The following is a 21,602-nucleotide window of genomic DNA, read 5'->3' as shown; positions in this document are numbered from 1 at the left end:
AATCCCATTCACGCAACCCAGACCACAACAAGCATTCCCCACACATACCACTAGATAGCCAAACATCCAAGCAACCCAATCCTCCCCCCCTACATCCACACCGGTGCAGCCACCCGAGAAAGATCAAAAACAAAAACAAAAGCAAAAGCAGAAACAGGAAGACAGAGGGAGAAAGCGCTACCCCCCCCCCACTAGGAACCAAATCAAGAAGAGGAAGACATGCCCTCCGACTCCAAGCCGGAGCAGAGCTGTAACACCTTCTGCCACAGCTCCCGATAGCATCGGTGAATCAAACTCCCAGCCTTGGGAAGACGCTGAAGCTCATAGCGCCCCACCATAGCCAACCGAGCCAGCCAATGCGGAAAGGCTGCAACAGACTCGTCCACCCAATGCTGCAACAGGAGCTTTTTTACTACCAAGACAGCCATGTAAAGAACCCTGCGTTGAGGGAGCGTGAGCCCCCCCTCAATCAATTCACGCTGATCCCCCAAGAGCAGAAACCCATAAGACCATGGTATAGCTCGGTGTAGAAGGCGCTCCAAAAAGGGGAGAACCTGCAGCCAGATAGCAGAAGAAGGGCACTCCAAAAAGTGGTGAGTTAGGGTACCCACGAAACGCTTACATTTACCACAAACTGCGTCCTCCCAAAGGCCCATACGAGCTCCCTGAGCCCGAGATAAATAAGCCCGATGCAAAATTTTAAATTGCATTTCCCTAAAGTCCGTAGAACCCCCCATGGCGTGCACGGTGGCAAAGAGATCAAGAAAGGCCTTACGGTCCAAGGCAATACCGAGCTCCGATTGCCACCGGGAGGCCAAACGGTCAATAGATCCCAAATCCGAAGCGGCCTTCAGAATCCGATACCAAGTAGCCAATTTGTTGGAAGCTGGAGAGACCTGAAAAAACTGAACATCCAAGGGACCACTGAGCCAAGCATCCCCCCAGCGGCGGTCAAGAGAGAAGTAATAATGCCGGGCCTGGAGATAAGCCCAGAAGTGAGTCCTAGGCAAGTGCCAGTGGGTCTGCAGCTGTTCAAAAGAAGGAAACCGCCCCCCCCCCCACGGAGACAATATCATGAAGTGTTCTTCCCCCTCTCTGCTCCCACTGCCGGAACCAGGCGTGTCCCACTCCAGGCGGGAAGTCGGAGTTCCCATATAACTGCAACAAAAGAGATGCAGCCGGAGATTTCCCCTGCCGCCGTCTCCACCACCGCCACGCCCGCCTCATAGGCAAGAGATATGCAAACTTAGCCCCCCCTCCCGGTATAACCGACAATGGGATATGCAAAAGAGACAAGACCGAATGAGGGGCACACCACGACTCCACCCAACTCTGGGAAGAGAACTTATAACACCCCGACCATCCTTCATGAATAAAGCGGAACAAAGCGGCCACATTATAATAGCGAAGATCAGGAAGGTTTAAACCACCCCTATATTTATCCAAGGCCAAGGTAGCAGAGCTAATCCGAGCCCGCTTATGACGCCAAACAAAAGAGGAGATAAGCGAACGAAACAGACGCACCTCCTTAGCATTAACCCAGAGCGGGATAGCCTGCAACGGATACAAAATCTTGGGAAGGAGGACCATCTTAGTCAAAGCCACACGACCCCAAACCCCCAGGGGAAGTTCTCTCCATTTCTCACACAAATGCCGAATCTCCTCCAAATGACGGAGCACATTATAGCGATACAGAAGCTTGAGATCAGGACTTAAATATACTCCCAGATATCGCATCGGCCCCTTCACCGGGGGAATCTCAAGGCTCGCGTGCCAAGCCTCCACTCGGGTAGACCGCAAAGGAAGAAGTTCAGATTTATCACAATTAACTCGCAGCCCAGAAATATCGCCAAAGGAGCGGACCAAGGCGAGAACCCGCCCCAAATCCCTCCGGGGATCATCCAGATAAAGAAGAATATCATCGGCAAAAAGATTAATGCGACTCTCCTGGTCTCCAATATGAATGCCCCGAAGATCCGGATCAGCTCGAATCCTAGCCGCCAATGGCTCAATAGCTAACACAAAAAGCAACGGGGACAACGGACAGCCCTGTCGCGTCCCCCTACCTAAAGCAAACGGTGCAGTAAACTGACCATTAACCAACAGCCTGGCCTGTGGCTGGATATATAAGCTGCTGATCCAATGATGAATAGCACCGTCTATGCCAAACTGCCGCAGAATCCAAAAGAGATATTGCCAAGAGATACTATCAAAGGCCTTTTCCATATCCAGGCCTACAATAGCCGATTCTCCAGTCAGGCCACGCCGGGAATGGAGGGCCATCAAGGCTCTAACTAAGTTCATTGACGCGTAACGTCCTGGCACAAATCCAGCCTGGTCCTCGTGGATCAAGAGCGGCAAAAAGACATTCAAACGACGTGCCAAAAGAGCGGCAAAGAGTTTGGCATCCTGATTAAGGAGGGAGATAGGTCGATAGGAACCCACCTGTGCCGCATCCTTGCCAGGCTTAGGCAGCAGCACCACATGGGCCATATTAGGAGACCCCAAACCGCGAGACTCAGAGAGTTCATTAAACGCTCCCGCCAAAGCCGGAGAGATCTGATCCGACAGAATCTTATAATACTCAGATCCAAACCCATCCGGGCCCGGTGCCTTAGTTAACTTAAGCTGCTTGATACCAATCTGCACTTCTTCGGGACTAATAGGGGCATTCAATTGTCCCAACTGGGCGTCTGTCAACCGAGGGAGCCGAAGCCCCTGAAAGAAAGCATCCCGGTCAGCGTCCGAGAACGGTCTATTCGCATACAGAGATTCATAAAAGTGAACAAATTGCTGCTGAATCTGGCGCTCCTGCGTGTAACAGGTACCCTTGTGGTCTCTGATGGAGAGGATAACCTGCCTGGTACGCGGAGGCCGGACCAAATTAGCCAACAACCTCCCTGTCTTACCTCCCCAGGCATACAGTTTATACCGTTGAAAATAAATATCGCGGGAAGCCCTCTGCGTCAGGATGGCATCGATCTGCCGCCGAACGTCCAAGAGGCGAAGTTTGTCATCCAGTGAGAGAGAAGTACAATGGCGCGCCCGCAGCTGTCGAAGCTCCCCCGACAGAGTCAACAATTCCGCATCCAGTGACCGCCGTTTACGAGACAGATAAGCAATAATAAACCCTCGCAGGACCGCCTTGGAGGCCTCCCAATAAGTCACTGGACCAACATCTTCGGTATGATTGTGCGAACTATACTCCATCCACTGTTCCCGAAGAAATTTATGAAAGTCGAGATCTCGATAGAGAGAGCATGGAAATTTCCAATGGCGTTCCCCAGGATCCGACGTGAACTGAAGCTCCATGACGACTGGTGAATGATCCGACAGGGGAACCTCCTCGATATCAATCCCAGACACTCTGGAGAGCAGAGAGGGCGACACCAACAAGTAATCCAATCTGGCATATACATTGTGGGGATGCGAATAGAAAGTGTAAGTACGCTCCGCAGGGTGCAAAATCCTCCAAGTGTCCAACAGCTGCAACTGGCTAAGCAAAAAGTTCACCCCCTTGGCTCCGTGGTCCCTGGTCCCACCCTTAGCCGGGCTACAATCCAGTGCGGGATCAGCGGTAATATTGAAGTCCCCTCCTACCACCGGTTGATACTCAGGATACATGGCTATCTTGGCAAGCAAATCCGAGAAAAATTTATGATTATACACATTAGGAGCATACACATTGCACAATAGCCACTTATGACCCCATAGTTCCCCCAAAGCAATAACATAGCGGCCATCACGATCTTGGAGAACTTTATGAACATGGAAGGGCAACTGTTTATGAATAAGAATGGCAACCCCTCGCTTCCGGGCACCAAAGGAGGACGAACAGACCTCGCCTACCCATTCTCGCCGCAGCTTGAGATGCTCCGCAGCCGAAAGATGGGTTTCTTGCACAAAAGCGATATCCGTCCCCCTCCTTCGGAACCACGACAACAATTTTTTCCTCTTAATAGGGGAATGGATCCCGTCTACATTTAAAGTAGATATGGTCAACTTAGTCATAATGAAAAAAATGTCCCAAAGGCAAGAACAGTATACCTGAAAATAGTAGAGACGGGCTGCCCCCCAGCTAGGCCTCCCATCTGGAACCCAGAGAACCAGAAACCCCCCAAGCAGGAGCTCAGAACAAAGAATCCAGTACATCCACCCCCGGGATCACTGCACCCCCACACACACAGTCTACTCCACAACCCATCCAAACCACAGCCATCCAACCCCACACACAAACACAACATCCCCCCCCTAACCCCCCACCCCCAACCCCCCCTACCCTCCAACCACAACCCACCCCCCGAAAAAACACTATCCCAGAGCCATCCCCAGAGCCCCCCAGCACAGAATGAAAAAATGGGGAACAGCCCCACACCCTCCCCCATGAGAAACAATCCCCGTAGTCATCCCCAAAAATCCCACCCCTGACAAAACAGAATAAGGAAAGGGAAAAAACAATATACAGCACACCCCAAAACACAAGCAACCCAAAATCCCCTACAGAGCACTCAAGAACCCCGGGTCTCCTAAAACAAAGAGAGAGTACTGACAGATGTACAATAATAAAGCTCACCCCCCACAGCAAAAAACAACACTGCCCAGGTATTCCCAGCTGAAAAAGCAAACAACAACCAGAGAGAGAAGAGGAAGAAGGCTGGGAACCGTGAAACCAGTCCAGCCCTCATCCCAACAGCAAGGGAGCACGGCAAAAACACCAAACCTTGCCAGTCCCCAGTCCCTCCAACCTCCCCCGCTCACGCCAGCCAAGACCAGCCAACAGGGCATCAGGAATCGCAAGGCCACAGTCTACACCACCGGCCAGCAGGCAGGAAATCAAGAGGCAAAAAACTGGATGCAGAACGCCCCGACCATGCGGCTCAAACCACCCGATCAGCTGCAGGGACTCCTCCGTTGTCGGCCACAGGCAGGGAATCCAAATAGCGTTGGGCCTCCGCACGATCAGGGAAGGTACGCAGAGACGCTGGGTAGACTAGCGCGAAGCGCACTCCTCTCCGATGGAATGCTGTGCACAGGGGCGCCATTTCTCTGCGGAGGGACGCCACGTGGAGGGAGTAGTCGTTGAATAACAGCAGCTTCCGCCCCTCATATTCCAGCAGACCGGCTTTCCTGTAAGCATGAAGGATGATGTCTTTCTCTCTCCAATTCAGGTAACGCGCTATCGCTGCTCGTGGACGGTTAGAGTCTCCCGAGCGCTGCCCCAGGCGATGAGCCCTTTCGCACAGAAAGCCCGCCACTGGCGGCGCCAGGCCCAGCTGCGTCGGGAGCCATACTTGGAAAAAGTTATACAGATCCTGATCCGCCCGAAACTCCGGCAGACCCACCACCCGTAAATTATTCCTCCGCTGGCGGTTCTCTTGGTCATCAAGCCGGCTGGTGAGGTTGACCACCTGAGCCCTCAAGGCGATCACACTTTCCCGATCTTGTGAAGCCGCGTCCTCCCCATCGGAAATGCGCTGCTCCACCGCTGCGATACGGGTGGCGTGGGTCTCAAAGCGCTCATTTATGCCCTCCACTGCAGACTGCAGTTTGTGCAAACGATCTTCTAGGGCAGCGGTAACCATGCGGGAAATTTCCTGGGCCCATTCTCCCCACTGTGCCGGCGCCGAAACGGGAGCCGGGGACGCCGCCATCTTAGACCCAGATAGGGCCGACTTCTGCTTAGGTGTCTTTGCTACCCGTACCGGCATACCAGGTCCCAGCGGCCCGGCGAGTTGCCCCTCGCACACGCCCAACCGTAGCACAAAATCCGGGGGGAGCTGAGATATCCAGCCAGCAGTTTAAAGGTAGTTAAGCCGGTGTTAGAAGACCCGAGGTCAGAGAGCTCGAAAAACACGTCCGCTCACTCCAGACTCATCACGTGACCGCCGCTGCATTTAACTTTTCACTTCGTGCCTTCTCTACACCGCGGTTTATGTTTTTTTTATTCACGATCGCTGTTCGTACATTCTTGCTTTTATTTTCAGTAAAAAAAAATAAAAAAATAAATTTTTAGTTCTTCCGTTCAGCTGCAGGGGCAGGCCACTCGACCGCAGCCCAAGGGCTTCGACTTTGCAGCGGCTGTTTTTCCTTCTATGTCCCAGCCAGCGACAGGATTCAAGAAGTGTATCCAGTGTCAACATTCTATTTCTCTCACAGACCCTCACACTAGGTGCCTCAAGTGCCTTGGGCCACAACATCATCCGAAGTCGTGCGAACGCTGTGCTACCCTTCAACCTCGAGCCCTTAAACGTAGTTAACTTTCAGTGGAAAAGTTCTTCCAGATGGATTCGTCCACATCTTCAACTTCGAAGCCCACTTCTGTCTCACCTTCAACCGAGGGTCCTACCTCCACCGCTTCGACTTCGAGCCTCATCAGATCTTCTTCGTTTGCAGCGGCTCTTTCTTAGACGACGTCTGCTACATATTCCCGTTTCCTCATGTCAGATAGCTCAGCAGACAGTTCCACCAGTAGTGCTTAAGGTGCCTAAGACTTCTAAGTCTAAGCACATTTCCACTGCCTCGGTGGAACCTCCAGTCAAGGCAGGTGGTCTGGTTTCAGACGTGGATCCATCTTTGCCGGCTTCCTTCCAGAACATGTTAGAGCAGCAATTTCTTCAGTTTCTTACCAAAATGGGACCGAAGCTAGTTACTCTAATCCAGCCTGGGCATTCTGCAGACTCCTGCGAGGTCGAGCCTCTTCCTCTGCCATCGGCTGAACCTTCACACTCTATGCAGGGAGCATCTCTGCGAGTGTCTGATCTGGCATCTAAGCACATGAAGCAAGTAGCAGATTCTTTGCAAGTGCCTCGGCAGGCATCCTCACATTCTATACAAGGAGTAGAGTCTGGGAGTGCATCGAAGTTCCTCCATCAAGCCTCTGGAGCTTCAATCCATGGTCTCCAGTCCCATCCATTCTTTGGTGGCATCGGCTGCTACTGTCTCAGAGGCAAAGTCTCCTTGATCTTCGAGATCTGCTTCCAAGCACCGTTCTCATCGACGATCGAGACCTTCATTGAGGCATCCTTCCAGGCATAGTTCTTCCTCTAAGGAACATCCTTCTTCCACTAAGCCTTGATTTACACCTACTTTTACTAGACCGCCGACTCTTTGTTAAAGGTCTCCACTTCCACACCTCGAGGATTCAGCGGCTTCCATAACCTCGTCCAAGCCTCCCTATTCTTTTGAGGCCTTTTTTTCTGGCCGAAGCTTCATCTTCAACCCAGGCTGTCTCGACGACATCAAGTCTTTCTTGAGGCAAAGCATTGCCAGATCAGCTATCGTTCTCATCTTTTCTTCGTCAGATGGCTGTGGACTTGGATCTTCAACTAGATGCTGGTTCCAAATACTCTAAAGGAGTATCTTGAAGTCATGCATCTTCCTCAACCTCCAGCAGTCACTTAAGCTTCCTATTCACAAGCTTTTGTCTCAAACTTTTACCAGATGCCTAGAGACTTCTTATGTAATTCCAGCGGTTCCAAGCAAATTGGACTCCAGATACAAAACACTCCATTATAAGGGATTTGATAATTCAAAGTTATCTCATCAGTCCCTACTTGTGGAGTCCTCTTTGAAGAGGTCCCATCCTTCCAAGGTTTATGCCACAGTTCCTCCTGGAAGAGAAGGGAAAACTATGGACAAATTTGGGCGTTGCATCTATCAAAACGCCATGATGTCCTCTATAGACCTCAATTATAACTTCCATTTTATCACCTATTTTGAGTTCCTTATTGCTCTTTTGCTTAAATTTCTTACCTATTTAGACACTCAAAAACACTTCAAATTTCAAGAAGTCATCACTTCTCTATCAACTCAGACTCCATCTACTTCAGTCATCTTATGATGCCTTTGAGTTGTCTGCCCGGGTGGCTGCTTGCTCTGTAACCAAGCGTCGCCTTGCCTGGATTCGTACCATTGACATGGATCCTAATCTTCAGGACTGCTTGGCTAATATTCCTTGTGCAGGCAATGACCTCTTCGATGAATCGACTGAGGCTGCCACCAAGAAATTGTCTGAACATGAAAAATCTTTTGCTTCTATTGTCAGACCTAAACCAAAGCCAACACCTACCAAGCCTACATGCCCTCCTCCCATTTACCAGAGGCGTTTTGCTCCAAGGACAGCTCCTTATACTCGCCCTCCTCCTAAGAAACAGCAGCCTCGGAAGCAACAAAAATCTCAACCTTCTGCTGCACCTAAGGCTTCACAGCCTTTTTGACTGTTTACAACAGAGCATAACCTTCAGCGTTCTGTCTTTGACTTCTCTTCCCTCTATAGGAGGTCATCTCCATCATTTTTAACACCAATGGATGACAATTACATCCGACCTCTGGGTACTGACCATCATCAGAGAAGGATACTCTCTTCATTTCACTCAGGTTCCACCAGAGCTTCCTCCAAGAGAGTATCCTTCCAATCCATCCCAGACCGCCCTTCTTCAGGAAGCTCAAGCTCTGCTTCATCTCCATACCAACGAACCAGTTCCCTTGGAACAGCCGAAAAGGGGTTTTTACTCCTGTTACTTCCTTGTTCCGAAGAAGACGGGTGATCTGCAGCCCATTCTGGATCTCAAGGCTCTCAACAAATTTTTGGTCAAAGAAAAATTTTGCATGTTGTCCCTGGCATCTCTTTATCCCCTTCTCGATCAGAACGACTGGTTATGCTCTCTGGATCTCAAGCAGGCCTACACTCATATTCCCATCCATCCGGCTTCCCGTTAATATCTCAGATTTTGGGTGGGGAATCTGCATTATCAATACAGAGTGCTGCCTTTTGGCCTGGCTTCATCTCCCAGAGTGTTCACCAAGTGCCTGGTGGTGGTGGAAGCAGCTCTACGGAACCATGGTCTTCAGGTATTCCCCTACCTTGACTGGCTCAAAGATTCCACATCTCAGGGGGTTATTGTAGTGACCCAACAGCCTACGTGGTTCCTACAAAGTTTGGGATTCGAAATCGACTTTCCCAAATCCCAGCTTCAACCCTCTCAGTTCTGAGATTCTAATCTACAATTCATCGGAGCTGTTCTGGATACTATCCAACTCAGAGCATTCCTTCCACAACATCTGGAAGCTCTCCTTCAACTCTATCATATAGTGTCTTCCCGCTCTTCCATCTCAGCGAGACACATGATGGTACTACTAGGTCACATGGCCTCTACAGTACATGTGACTCCTTTTGCCAGACTTCACCTCAGAATTCCTCATTGGACCCTGGCTTCTCAATGGATGCAGATTTGCGATCCACTTTCTCAACACATCAGTCACTCCTTCTTTGAAGCAGTCTCTCCGTTGGTGGATGCTCTCTTCCAATCTCTCCAGAGGCTTACTCTTCCAAAATGCCCCCTCATCAGAAGGTCCTCACAACAGATTCTTTGACCTATGCTTGGGGCGCTCATGTCGATGGTCTCCGTACACAAGGCCACTGGACCAGTACAGATCGTCAATGTCACATCAATCTGTTGAAACTCAGAGCGATTTACAAGGCTCAACGCTTTTCAACATCTTCTTCATGACCAAGTAGTCCTCATTCGGACGGACAACCAAGTTGCCATGTATTATGTCAACAAACTGGGAGGGACGTGATCTGCCTCCCTTTATCAAGAAGCTCTGAAGGTTTGGGACTGGGCAATCCGCCACAACACCTTCCTCAAAGCTGTCTACATCCAAAGGGCGAAAAATTGCTTGGCGGACAACTTGAGTCATCTTCTGCAACCTCACGAATGGACTCTCCATTCCTCGCCTCTTCATCACATTTTTTCACAGTGGGGAACGCCTCAGATAGACCTCTTTGCAGCTCCCCGCAACTACAAACTGCCTCAGTTCTGCTCCAGGATATACTCTCCTCATTGCCTCAAAGCAGATGCTTTTCTTATGGACTGGATGAATCTCTTCCTCTATGCATTTCCTCCATTCCCTCTCATTCTCAAGACTCTTGTCAAGTTGCAGAGCGACCATGTCACCATGATTCTGATTGCTCCTCGGTGGCCGAGGCAACCTTACTCCCTTCTACTTCAACTCAGCAGCAGAGAGCCACACCTTATACCAGTTTTTCCTTCTCTACTTACACAGAGCCAGGGATCTCTGCTTCATCCCAATCTGCAGTCTCTACACCTGACAGCTTGGTACCTCTCAACATGACTCCTCTTCAGTTTTCTTAACCTGTCAGACATTTTAGAGGCTTCTAGGAAACCTACCACTAGACAATGCTATCACCAAAAATGGACTAGATTTTCTACGTGGTGTTTTTTCTCATGATACGGAGCCCCAACATTCCTCCTTATCTTGTTTTAGATTATCTTTTGCACTTATCGACTTCTGGCCTCAAGTCTACATCAATCTGAATCCATCTCAGTGCAATTGCAGCTTTCCATCAGCCTATTGAAGGGAAACCCCTCTCTGCTCATCCGGTGGTTTCCAGATTCAAGAAAGGACTTTTCAATGTCAAACCTCCTCTCAAACCACCTCCTGCTCAAAGGCCTCCATGCGCTTTGAGGAGGAAATCTCTACAAGAAATACCATCTTGAGTGTCAAGTCCTTTACAGTGGCCCTCCAAGGACACAGGTGCCCTACTCCCTTGAGAAACTGAACATCCGGATGTGCTGCTAATGAGCAATTTTGGAGATGCCCTCTGAAACAAGCCAAGGCAGCCAACTGCACTTTAAGTGAACCGAGCACTAGACCCTTATCGTATCCACCTAGATAAAATCCAGAGTGTGCAGCAATGAAAATGAGAGAAATTGCCCACTGTCCGCACCAAACCTCAAAGATTTTAGACTCTAGCAGATGCTTGAACACTTTTGCATCCTGCCAAGAGTGGAAATGACTACATTGAAAAGCCTTTCCTCCTCACCACTCAAGAGCCAGGCCATATGACCAAAGATGGATGGATTTTCCATCAGAATCGGATCCTGATGGAGAAGATCCAGAACCAGAGGGAGGAGCAAGGGCTGCTGCACCTGAAGTCACTGCATACAATGGCTTACGCGGGATGAAGAGCAATCCTGTGCAGAGCTTAACCTATCATCGGCCAAAGCAGAAAGATATACAGCAAGCCATTGGCTGAAGAAGGGCATCCAGACCAAGCCTCCTGAATTATGGAACTTTGTGGTTCTGTTTGGAGACCATCAGATCTAGAACCTGAAGGTCCCATTTCTGTACAATACATTGAAACGCCTGCTCTGCCAGTTCCCACGCCACCGAGTACAGAGCTGCCTGAGAAAATCCATCCAAATGTTATCTGAACCCACAATATGGGCAACCAACAAGCATGTCAGATGGCTCTCTGCCCAGATGCATCTCCTCCACCATCTGGGCATTGTGGGTGCCCTCTTCTCTGTTGATGTGACCACTGTCTTCACACTATCTGAAAAAATCTGGACCTGTCAGTCCACAACGAGGAACCAAAAAGCCAAGAAAGCTCTACGCACCACTGAGCTCTAGGCAATTTATGGGCCACCGAGACTCCCGCATGGTCCAGGTCCCCTGGGCACCATGATGCAGACATTGTACACCCCAGCCCAAACTGTCTGGCGTATGCAACTACCACCACCCATTGTGGGGATGCCAGAGGTATTCCCTGGACTGGACTATTTCAGGCAAGCCACCAGGTCAGGCTGCAGAAGTCCAACTGATACACTTCTCCCTCCGTATTCGCTGTGATAGGGGATTAACTTTTTCATATGTTATTCTCTGTTTTCTATTAAAAATCATTGTAAATATGGTGAAACCGCGAATAACATGGTGGGAGACTTGGCCTGTTCTTGAAGGGGAAGCAAAATACGGTGAAGAAAGTGCTAGAAATTGGCGATTTTCTCTGTAAATGCCTGGAATCAGCGATTTCTCTATGCAAGCTGATGTAATTTGGGGGAGGAGCCAGCAAACTTAAAACCGTGAATAATCAAAACTGCGAATGCTAAAACCACGAATACGGAGGGAGAAGTGTACACAGAGAAGAGCAACCAAGATGATAAAGGGGCTGGAACTCCCCTCGTATGAGGAAAGCCTAAAAAGGTTAAGGTTCTTCAGCTTGGAAAAGAGACAGCTGAGGGGAGATATGATTGAAGTCTACAAAATCCTGAGTGGAGTAGAATGGGTACAAGTGGAGCAATTTTTCACTCTGTCAAAAATTAGGGGACACTCAAAGTTACAGGGAAATACTTTTAAAACCAGTAGGAAGAAATTTTTTTTTTTTTTCACTCAAGAGAATAGTTAAGCTCTGGAACGCATTGTCAGAGGTTGTGATAAGAGTGGATAGCGTAGCAGGTTTTAAAAAAGGATAATTTCCTGGAGAAAAAGTCCATACTGTCTTTTTATTGAAAAAGACAGAGGAAGCCACTGCTTGCCCTATATCGCATGGAATATCGCTACTGCTTGCCCTGGTAGCATGGAATATTGCTACTGCTTGGGTTTTGGCCAGGTACTAGTGACCTGGATTGGCCACCGTGAGAACGGGCTACTGGGCTTGATGGACCATTGGTCTGACACACTAGAGGCTTTTCTTTTGTTCTTATGTACAAATAATAATCCTGGGAGACCAGACTTCAACAATTGAGAACCAAGGCCTGCAATGGTCTCGTGAACTTGAGCCCATGCTATTATTTCCAAAGTTGCCGCCATTGAGCCCAACAGTTGCGCATAATCCCAGGTCCTGGGTCTTGTGCCCCGAAGCAAACTGCAGATCTGAGAGCATAACTTGATTCTTTGAAGTTCCAGTCCTGCGTTGTATCGAAAAGAACCCCCAGGTACTCCAGAGTCTGTGAAGGTTCCAAATGACTCTTGGCCATGTTGACTACCCAGCCCAAGGACCATAGCACTGCAACAATCCTGGACTTGACTTGCAAACAACCCTCTGCCGACAAACTTGCCCTGATCAACCAGTCATCGAGATACGAACTCTGACGTTTTCCTTCCGAAGAGCAGTGCTAAGTCCACCATCACTTTGGAGAAGGTTCTGGGAGCCATCATCGGCCCATAAGGAAGGGCTTGGAACTGAAAGTGATGACCCAGTACTGCAAAGAGAAGAAATTTCTGATGGGGCAGCTAAATGGGAATATGCAGGTACGCCTCCTTCAAATCCAGAGAAGTCAAGAACTCCCCCGGCAGCACAACCGTAATTCCCAAGCGAGGTGTCTCCATCTTGAAATATTTCACCTTCAAGAACCGATTGACCTGTTTGAGATCCAGCACCAGATGAAAGGCTCCGTCCTTTAACACCACAAAGTAAATGCCTCCTCTGGTGGCACCAAAAACCACCACTTCCATAGTGAGCAACATCGCCTCCTTCTTGAGTGGAGTGCAGCAAGGAGATTACAAAAAAGAAATTGGTGATCAGCAAAGCTAGCTCTATGTTATAGCCTTCTTCAATAATGTCTATCACCCAAAGATCTGTGGTAATCTTGGTCCACTCCTCAAAAAAGCAAGACAACCATTCCCCTATTCGGCCATCCAAGGGGTGAACCAGCAAACTATCATTGGGCAGAGTGGGAGGCTTGGGCTGGGAAAACATGCTGAGGGCCAAAAGGACTGCCATTGTTTAAAGCGGTCTCTATGGAACCCCTGATTTTGCCCTGGGCTATAAGTTCCCAAGTTTATTAGTTTTTTGTTATACCATCTCAAAAACTAGCACAGACTGGTACTTCTCAGAAGATCCTGTCAAGCACTGGGCCTTGGGCTCTCCTAGATCTTTGACCAGCTTTTCCAGATCCTCGCTAAAGAGCAGTTGCCCCTAAAGGGAAGCCTCGTAAAACATTGCTTGAAGGATGCATCTGCTGCCCAATGCCGTAACCAAAGCAGCCGATGAGCTGACGCCGTCAGCACCATTTTGCCGAAGTTTGCACCAGATCATTCAAGGCATCTGCCAAGTATGCCACTCCACTCAATCTGTGGCAAATCTTTGATAGAGGTAGAGTCCTCCACCACTGAATCCACCACTTGTTGCACCCAAGACAGACAAGCCCTAGCTGCAAAAGAATTGAAGGTGGCCGCCTGCAAAGATAGCCACCACCTCAAAGGCATATTTCAACGTTGCCATCAATTTACGATCCTGCACGTCCTTAAGGACAATCCTACCCTCCACCAGGAGGCTGGTCATCTTGGTGACCCCCAACCACCAGAGAATCCATCTTAGACCACTTCAGTTTTTGTAGTTCCTCTCCTGGGAGAGGCTACAGGTGATCCATAACCCTTAAGGTAGGCATCTGGGAAGTACCATTGTGCAGAGACCAGTTCCTGAATGGCTTCATGGATGGGAAAAAGCCCTAGGTAGTCGCTTGGTGCCCATCATCTTAGTGTTCAATGTAGCTGGAACTGAAACCTCTGGATCCGCAATGTTTGGCCAGGAACGATAGAGGTCGGACGCTCATCCCTATGAAAGTTACAGAACTCCAAAAGGTCATCGGGCTCCACTGCCGGGAGCTCGCCCTCCCTCCAGGATCTCAGCTAGCTAATCCAAGGCAGACTCCATAGAAACCTTTGCCTTCTATTAGGAATGGGCCACCACAACCCCAGAAGCCCCCTGAATGGGGTCCTGGACCCAATGCTGTTTCACTATAGACTCCCCAAGAAGTGTTAATGGGGCAGACATGTTCGGCAACCCTGCATCAGCTTGCTTAATGATAGGGCTGGTGCAGTAAGAGCACAAATTACAGGGAGAAAGGCTCCTGCCCCAGTATATCTTCTGAAATCGTGGAAGTCCCAGAGGCAAACTACAATGTGTGGAACTGCTGACTCATCAACTTCCCTGTTGACTGGTTGCACTCTGGCCTACATTGAACTGTTCCTGCGTTGAAACACATGATTTTCAAATACTGAACACTGCTCGCTGCTTCCCACAGTGGGAGCAGCTCTTAAGTCTCGGTGGCCATGCCTCTGTGTGCCACAGGAGCCGCTGCTCCCTCCTAAGTTGCAGTCCACCCGCTGAGAAAAGCGTATGAAAATGCAACCACGTGAAGGCCTGTTGAGGAGAGTGCAGCTCAAAAGCACCAACTGCAACAGCCCTCATACCTGCCAAAGATCCCCATTTCCCGGTCCCAAGAGCCACCCAAATCAGCCAGGACATACTCCCTGATAGCGCCTGCAAAGCCTGCATTGGCCAGCAGTTACCTGCTGCTGCCCACAGAGGTGGGAACGTACTTGTAGTGTGCCAGCCCACGGAGATGACAGTTAAATGCAGAACACCTGCCGCTGCTTCTCTCTTTTTTCTAAGTCAGGAGGAGCAAGCAAAGAAGCAGGGGCCAGCCAGAGGGAAAAAAAACAGTCCAGCTGGATTTCACACTCAGATGCTAGGCATATATTTATTTATTTATTAAAAAGGAGGGAAACCAGAAGACAGGAACTAACACCACAAAATAAATGCCTCCTCTGGTGGCAGAACGGAGACACCTAGAGCCGAAGCCAGGAGATCATCCACACGCCTGCTGGAGATAGAGAATACTGAAAGCCAGGGAGTGTGCCATCCTATATATCATGCAGTTCAGTGCTCTCATCTCTACTGCTGATGCTGACAGGGAAAGGCACGTTTAAATATCTCATTGGTATTAATGTAAAGGAGGCAAGTCTTTCAAATGAAGAAAAAAAAACTGGCATGAGGTCATAGGACGAAGTTAAGAAGTAATAGAATTTCCTTTAGATTACTCCTGAACATTTTGTTTTTTTTTACAAAAAGGGTGGTAGATGCATGATAGATGTGCGAAACAGTCTCCTGACAGACTGTCAATTCAAGAAAGTGTAGGATCTCTTAGGAAGAAGAGATTATAGCAGGGCAGATCAGATGGGCCATTTGACCTTATCTGCCATCATGTTTTTATGAAAGTACGCTCTGTCTCATCCCAGAAAAATTTAAAGACATATCTATTTAGAAGATTCATGATTTTTCCCTTTTTTAATTTTTGTAACCCATTTTTATTTTAAAGGCATTTTAACAAATTTTTCAAGATAACTCTTGATTAACAAAAAGTATTCTATGTCTAACCATATCAATGAAACAAAAAAAGATATCTTATTAGGAAATATACATTTCTCTCAAGCCCACAAATATGAAAAAAGAAGCAAGGCACAATTCCAAGAAAAATACACTTTTAGGCTGAAGCTTCAACATGCTTTACCAGTATGTCAGACCTTTCCAAGTTGTGGCACACTAAATTTGGGGCTGTGGCTGGAAGGCCTCCAGACATGCACAGATGTTGACATGTCATGCACATGTGATATCATCATGTTGATGTCCGCACATGCGTGGAGGGAAGGGGGGGCTGCAGAGAGAAGGAAGGTGGAGCTCAAAATGGAGATATAAGATCTACCATATGTAACCCAAAGCTCCACGTTTCAAACAGCAAATAATGCCAGTATGGCTGTGCGATTCACCCTTCCCGGCCTCCCATCAGACAGGCTCAGTTATGGGAGCCTGTACTGTCATACATATCTTTAATCATTACAGAACTTCAAGCAAGTAGGGAGTGGCTGGCAGGCTGCAAATACCATCACTGCCTGTCAGCCAAACCTTAACCATAGTTGTCTTGTGGTACTGCTAGGACTTCTAATACCATGTTTCTCCAAAAATAAGCCCTAGTCCCAGGATTCGCCAGCAACTCTTCAACCCAGTCCCCCACTGCGCAGCCAAACCCCTTGCTGACCCTCCATCCTTCCCTCCCCCCGTCAACCGCGAGCAAGCCCTACCTTCAACCAAAGCAGCGTCGGGCCGGCAGCACTTTAAACAGGCTGCTTGGCCTTGTCCGTCGGGGATTTCATTCTGCTGCATTACTGATGACATCATCAGTAGCGCGGCAGAGTGAAATCCCCGACAGACAAGACCAAGCAGCCTGTTTAGAGTGCTGCTGGCCTGACGCTGCTCTGGCTGAAGGTAGGGCTCGCTCGTGGTCGGCAGGGAAGGAAGGATGGAGGGACAGCAGGGGTTTGACTGCATGGTAGGGGTGCTCAAGGGTTCTGCTGCACAAGGGATGGGAAGGATAGAAGCTGGGCAAGGCTGCACATGGGGAGAAAGAAAGACAGGCAGGGGGAGAGAGAAATAAAAGGGAAGTGGCAGAAAGAAAGAAATATTGGATTTATAGTCAGAAGAAGGAAGTGCAACCAGAGACTCATGAAATCACCAGGTAAGAAAAATGATTTTATTTTCAATTTAGTGATTAAAATGTGTCTGTTTTAAGAATTTATATCTGCTGTCTATATTTTGCACTATGGCCCCCTTTTACTAAACCGCAATATCGGTTTTTAGCGCAGGGAGCCTATGAGCATCGAGAGCAGCGCAGGGCATTCAGCGCATCTCCCTGCTCTAAAAAACGCTATTGTGATTTAGTAAAAAGGGAGGGGGCATATTTGTCTATTTTTGTGTAGTTGTTCCTGAGGTGACATTGCATAAAGTCATCTGCCTTGACCTCTTTGAAAACCCGCAGAATATAAATGATAATTAACATTTTCTCTGCGTACAGTGTGCTTTGTGTTTTTTTAAATTTTATTGTTGGTAAATCATTTTGACTTGGTCATTTTAAAAGCAGCTCGCAAGCCCAAAAAGTATTGACACTCCTGCTGTAGAGCCATTCTTGTATGACTGGATGAGCTATATTTATTTATTTATTTTTTAGTTGTTTAAATTCATGCAGAAATAAATGGCTAGATTGAACCTAATAACTTCATTAAAACCTTTCCCTTTTTAAAATCTCTATGCCATTTGAAAGAGGGCAAATACCTAATTATTCTCTTCTAGCATTGGATGCTTCTTAAATTTAGTAAAAATATTCTGGCACAAGTGTCAAACCTTAAGAAAAGGAAGTCATTTAACATTGGAAAATAATTAACTAATAAAAATAGTACACATTTAGGGTTCCTTTTACTAAGTTGCGAAAATGGTTTTAGTGTGCTTAGCGCGCGCAGAATTACCACGCGCGCTAGAGTTTTCCCACATAGCGCGGGAGTTTGCTCGTGCTAAAAATGTTAGCGCACCTTAGTAAAAGAGGGGGTTAATTTTCCCCACCACCAAATTTCCCCATCCCGCCCCACCCAGCTATTTTTTTCATGCCACCCGGCTGGAAAAAATTTCTGGGGAGAACACTGGACTATAAATGCATGTCTATAAAAATAAAAAAATAATAATCTATAACACTGTCTAAAACGAATTTATGTAACTAAACTAGAGAATGACATGGTGACAAAATTCATCACCGTTCCCGCGGATAACCACGGTAAACCATCTTCATGTCATTCTTTAAGGAGAGAGGGAAGAATCAGAGTATGAATGGCCACAACCACTGACCCTCAAGCTTTGCTTTGAAGAATGCTGGTGTAGAAGGGCTGAGGCTGAACTAGATACTAAAAAATGAAATGGGATTATTTCCCGCGGTTATCCACGGGGACAGGAACGGTGATGAATTTTGTCACCATGTCATTCTCTAAACTAAACCCTTAAGAGGAACCTTGTAAAGACATCACCACCACCACCTCAGGAATAAGGCAGAAAAAGAAACTAGAGCCAATATCGAAAGAATGGGAAAGTAAGCGGCCGAAGACCGCAGGCGCTTCTTTCTTTCCGCCCCGCCACATCGGCTCCCAGGCACCGATGCCGACCGCACCCAATCAGTCCTCACCTGCGGCGGGCGGAGAAGAGGAAAAGAACAGCGAGGTGATGGTGATGGGGAGGGGGAGGGGGGGGGGGGGGGGGAGAACAGGTCGCTGCCTAAACTCCCAAACAGCGTGGAGGGAGAGCAGGCCTCTGCCCGGACTCTCAAGCTGAGAGGCTCCTCGCCGCTAAAGCCGGAAATGCAGTTTCCCGGGCTCAAAGTCCATTGATAGAGGAAGCGGAGCGGAGCGGGCCGGGCCGGGCCGGGTCACCCCCCCTCCCCCCAATCTCCAGAGAAGGAACTGGGACCGACCCTCGAAAGAGATCCGAGAACCGGGGCGTAAGTCACACCTGCGACACAAAGGCAGACATGGCGACTCCGCTTCCTGCCGTGCTCCAAACTGCGCCAGGCTGCTGGCCCGCATCTAGCGACCCAGCGCTGCCGCACAGTACAAGAAACTGCGGGGTCACGAGCAAACCAGGATTAACGATCAATGCACAAGTATTAAAAATGCAATAACGAGAAAGAAAGAAGAACGATATGGCAAAATTTGCCGTATCGGATTTCTGCAAAATCCGCCGGCGCGGGGAAGACTCAAACGAGGGTTGCCAAAGCCGGCTGGAAGGACCGGGATAGGGTCGGGGTGGGGGGGCGAGGGGCCAACTTACCATGATTGGTCGTGGCGGAAAGCTGAAGGTGGACTGCCGCTGCTCGAATCTGGAAAGAAAGTGTTTTCCGTCCCCGCCCAGAGCAGGAATGTGGGCGGTGTCCAGGTGCAGCCTGAGGATCAGTTTACAGCTTACGCAGGCATTTCACTTCAGCACTTGCACAAGAGCTGGGCCTTAGACGAGGGCATAGGTTTGCTTTACAAAAAAAGGAAAGAAAAAACGCTCTCAGATCTTAGGACACGTTTTACTGTAATAAATAAGTTGTTTGGAGTTGGTTTGGGTTTTTTTTTTTAACTGAAAGACGATTGACAAAAATGAAAGGAGCTATAGAAAGGATAACCACCCTTTCTAAGGAAAAGTAATAACAACAAAGATACAATAAATTCATTATTTTCCGAGTAGGTGACTGATAAAATAAGGACTCAGGCCCATATTCTATAAATGGCGTCTTAACTTAGGCACTAATAGAGTTACTAAATGTCCGAAAAAACACAGACATGTCCTCTTTTTAGAGGACTGTCTGGGTATCAGGAGGGATTTCCAAAACCCAGCAGTTTGTCCGGGTTTGAGGAAAGACTGGAAGCCCTGAATATGTATACCCTAGACAGAGAAAAGGAGGGACAGGGGAGATATGATTCAGACGTTCAAATTATTGAAAGGTATTAAGGTAGCACAAAATCTTTTCCAGAGAAAGGAAAATGGTAAAATCAGAGGACATAATTTGAGGTTGAGGGGTGGTAGATTCAAGAGCAATGTTAGGAAATTCTACTTTAATGCGCTTCTGAGAAAGGTGGTGCAAAGTAAAACTGTGACTGAGTTCAAAGAAGCGTGGGATGAACACAGAGGATCTAGAATCAGAAAATAATATTAAATATTGAACTAAGGCCAGTACTGGGCAGACTTGCACAGTCTGGCCCTGATTCTCCAAAAGTGCGTCCCGATTTTAGGCAGCTGTAGGCGTCCTACAGCTGTCTAATCAGCCAATCGGGATGCACGTTTTTTAAAAAAAAATGCTCCCCAGGCAGGCTGCCTATATTGAAGGCGAGGCCCGCAAGACACCTAGGCCCTGATTCTGTATAGGACGCCCGGGAGAGGCGTCCTATTCAGAATCGGCCTACACTAAAACCCCGATTCTGTAACCGGCGTCCATGTTACAGACGCTGGTTAGAGAATCGGGTTAGATTAGACACAGCCCGCTACACTTATCGCGGCAAGGGATCTCTCTGCCGCTATAAGTATAGCGGGCCGCGGCCTGTTCAATCGGATGCCCTCCCCCGACACTACCAACCGCCCCCCCCCCGACACTACCAACCGCCCCCCCCCCCCGACATTACCGATCTCCCTCCCACCCCGACACTACCGATCGCTGGCAGGAGGGTGTCCAATCCCTCCTGCCCGAAGACGCATCCCCCCCCCCGGCGCTAACAACCCCCAAACCTCCAAACTAACCTGTTCTTCAGGCCAGACGGTTCTTGCCCGTCCAGCCGGTAGGCCCGCCTCGTCGAAATGAGGCGGGCTCGCCCCTTCCCGGCCCATCCCGCCGAAGCCTAAGGCCTGATTGGCCCAGGCTCTAGAAGCCTGGACCAATCAGGCCTTAGGCATAGCGGGTCCGCCCATCCCCACTTAATCTAAGGCCTGATTGGCCAATCAGACCTTAGACTTAGTGGGGATGGGCGGACCCGCTATGCCTAAGGCCTGATTGGTCCAGGCTTCTAGAGCCTGGGCCAATCAGGCCTTAGGCTTCGGCGGGATGGACCGGGAAGGGGCGGGCCCGCCTCATTTCGACGAGACGGGCCTACCAGCTGGATGGGCAAGAACTGTCTGGTCTGAAGAACAGGTTAGTTTGGAGGTTTGGGGGTTGTAAGCGATCCATATTGTCGGGGGGGGCATCTTCTGGCAGGAGGGTTTGGGCACCCTCCTGCCAGCGATCGGTAGTGTCGGGTAGGAGGGAGATCGGTAATGTCGGGGGAGGGGGCGGTTGGTAGTGTCGGGGGGGGGCGGTCGGTAGTGTCGGAGGGGGGGCATCCGATCGGACAGGCCGCGGCCCGCTATACTTATAGCGGCAGAGAGATCCCTTGCCGCGATAAGTATAGCGGCTGCGTCTACTTACAATGTAGACCAGCATTTTGCTGGCCTACATTTTAAGGTTTCTTCCTCTACTAGGGAGACGCATAGGGCCATCTAGGTTCGCCTAAGGCCCTTAGGTGAGCTTAGGCGTCTTGCGGGTGTCCCTAGGCTCCCGGAGGCGCCTTCAGGCCTGCCTGGGGAGCATTTTTTTAAAAAAACGTGCATCCCGATTGGCTGATTAGACAGCTGTAGGACATCTACAGCTGCCTAAAATCGGGACGCACTTTTGGAGAATCAGGGCCCCTGT

At 49.0% G+C, this 21,602-nt stretch overlaps 1 protein-coding gene across 2 annotated transcripts in view; it reads right to left on the bottom strand.

Moving 5' to 3' along the window:
- LOC117365104 (cofilin-2-like) overlaps window positions 1-19,375 on the bottom strand; it is a 30,568-nt gene extending 11,193 nt beyond the window's left edge. Inside the window, exon 1 of one of the 2 annotated variants that reach the window (XM_033955067.1) lies at window positions 19,229-19,375. In XM_033955067.1, coding sequence (XP_033810958.1) covers window positions 19,229-19,231 — 3 coding nt within the window. In that variant the 5' untranslated portion in view covers window positions 19,232-19,375. Of the gene's footprint in view, window positions 1-18,910; window positions 18,947-19,228 lie in introns of those variants that run through there. The other variant, XM_033955065.1, reaches the window with a different exon arrangement.
- Between the last annotated feature and the right edge of the window lie 2,227 nt (window positions 19,376-21,602).

The sequence above is a fragment of the Geotrypetes seraphini genome, chromosome 8, assembly GCF_902459505.1.
Source record: "Geotrypetes seraphini chromosome 8, aGeoSer1.1, whole genome shotgun sequence".
Classification (NCBI taxonomy): Eukaryota; Metazoa; Chordata; class Amphibia; order Gymnophiona; family Dermophiidae; genus Geotrypetes; species Geotrypetes seraphini.
This window is presented reverse-complemented; position numbering and strand designations above follow the sequence as displayed.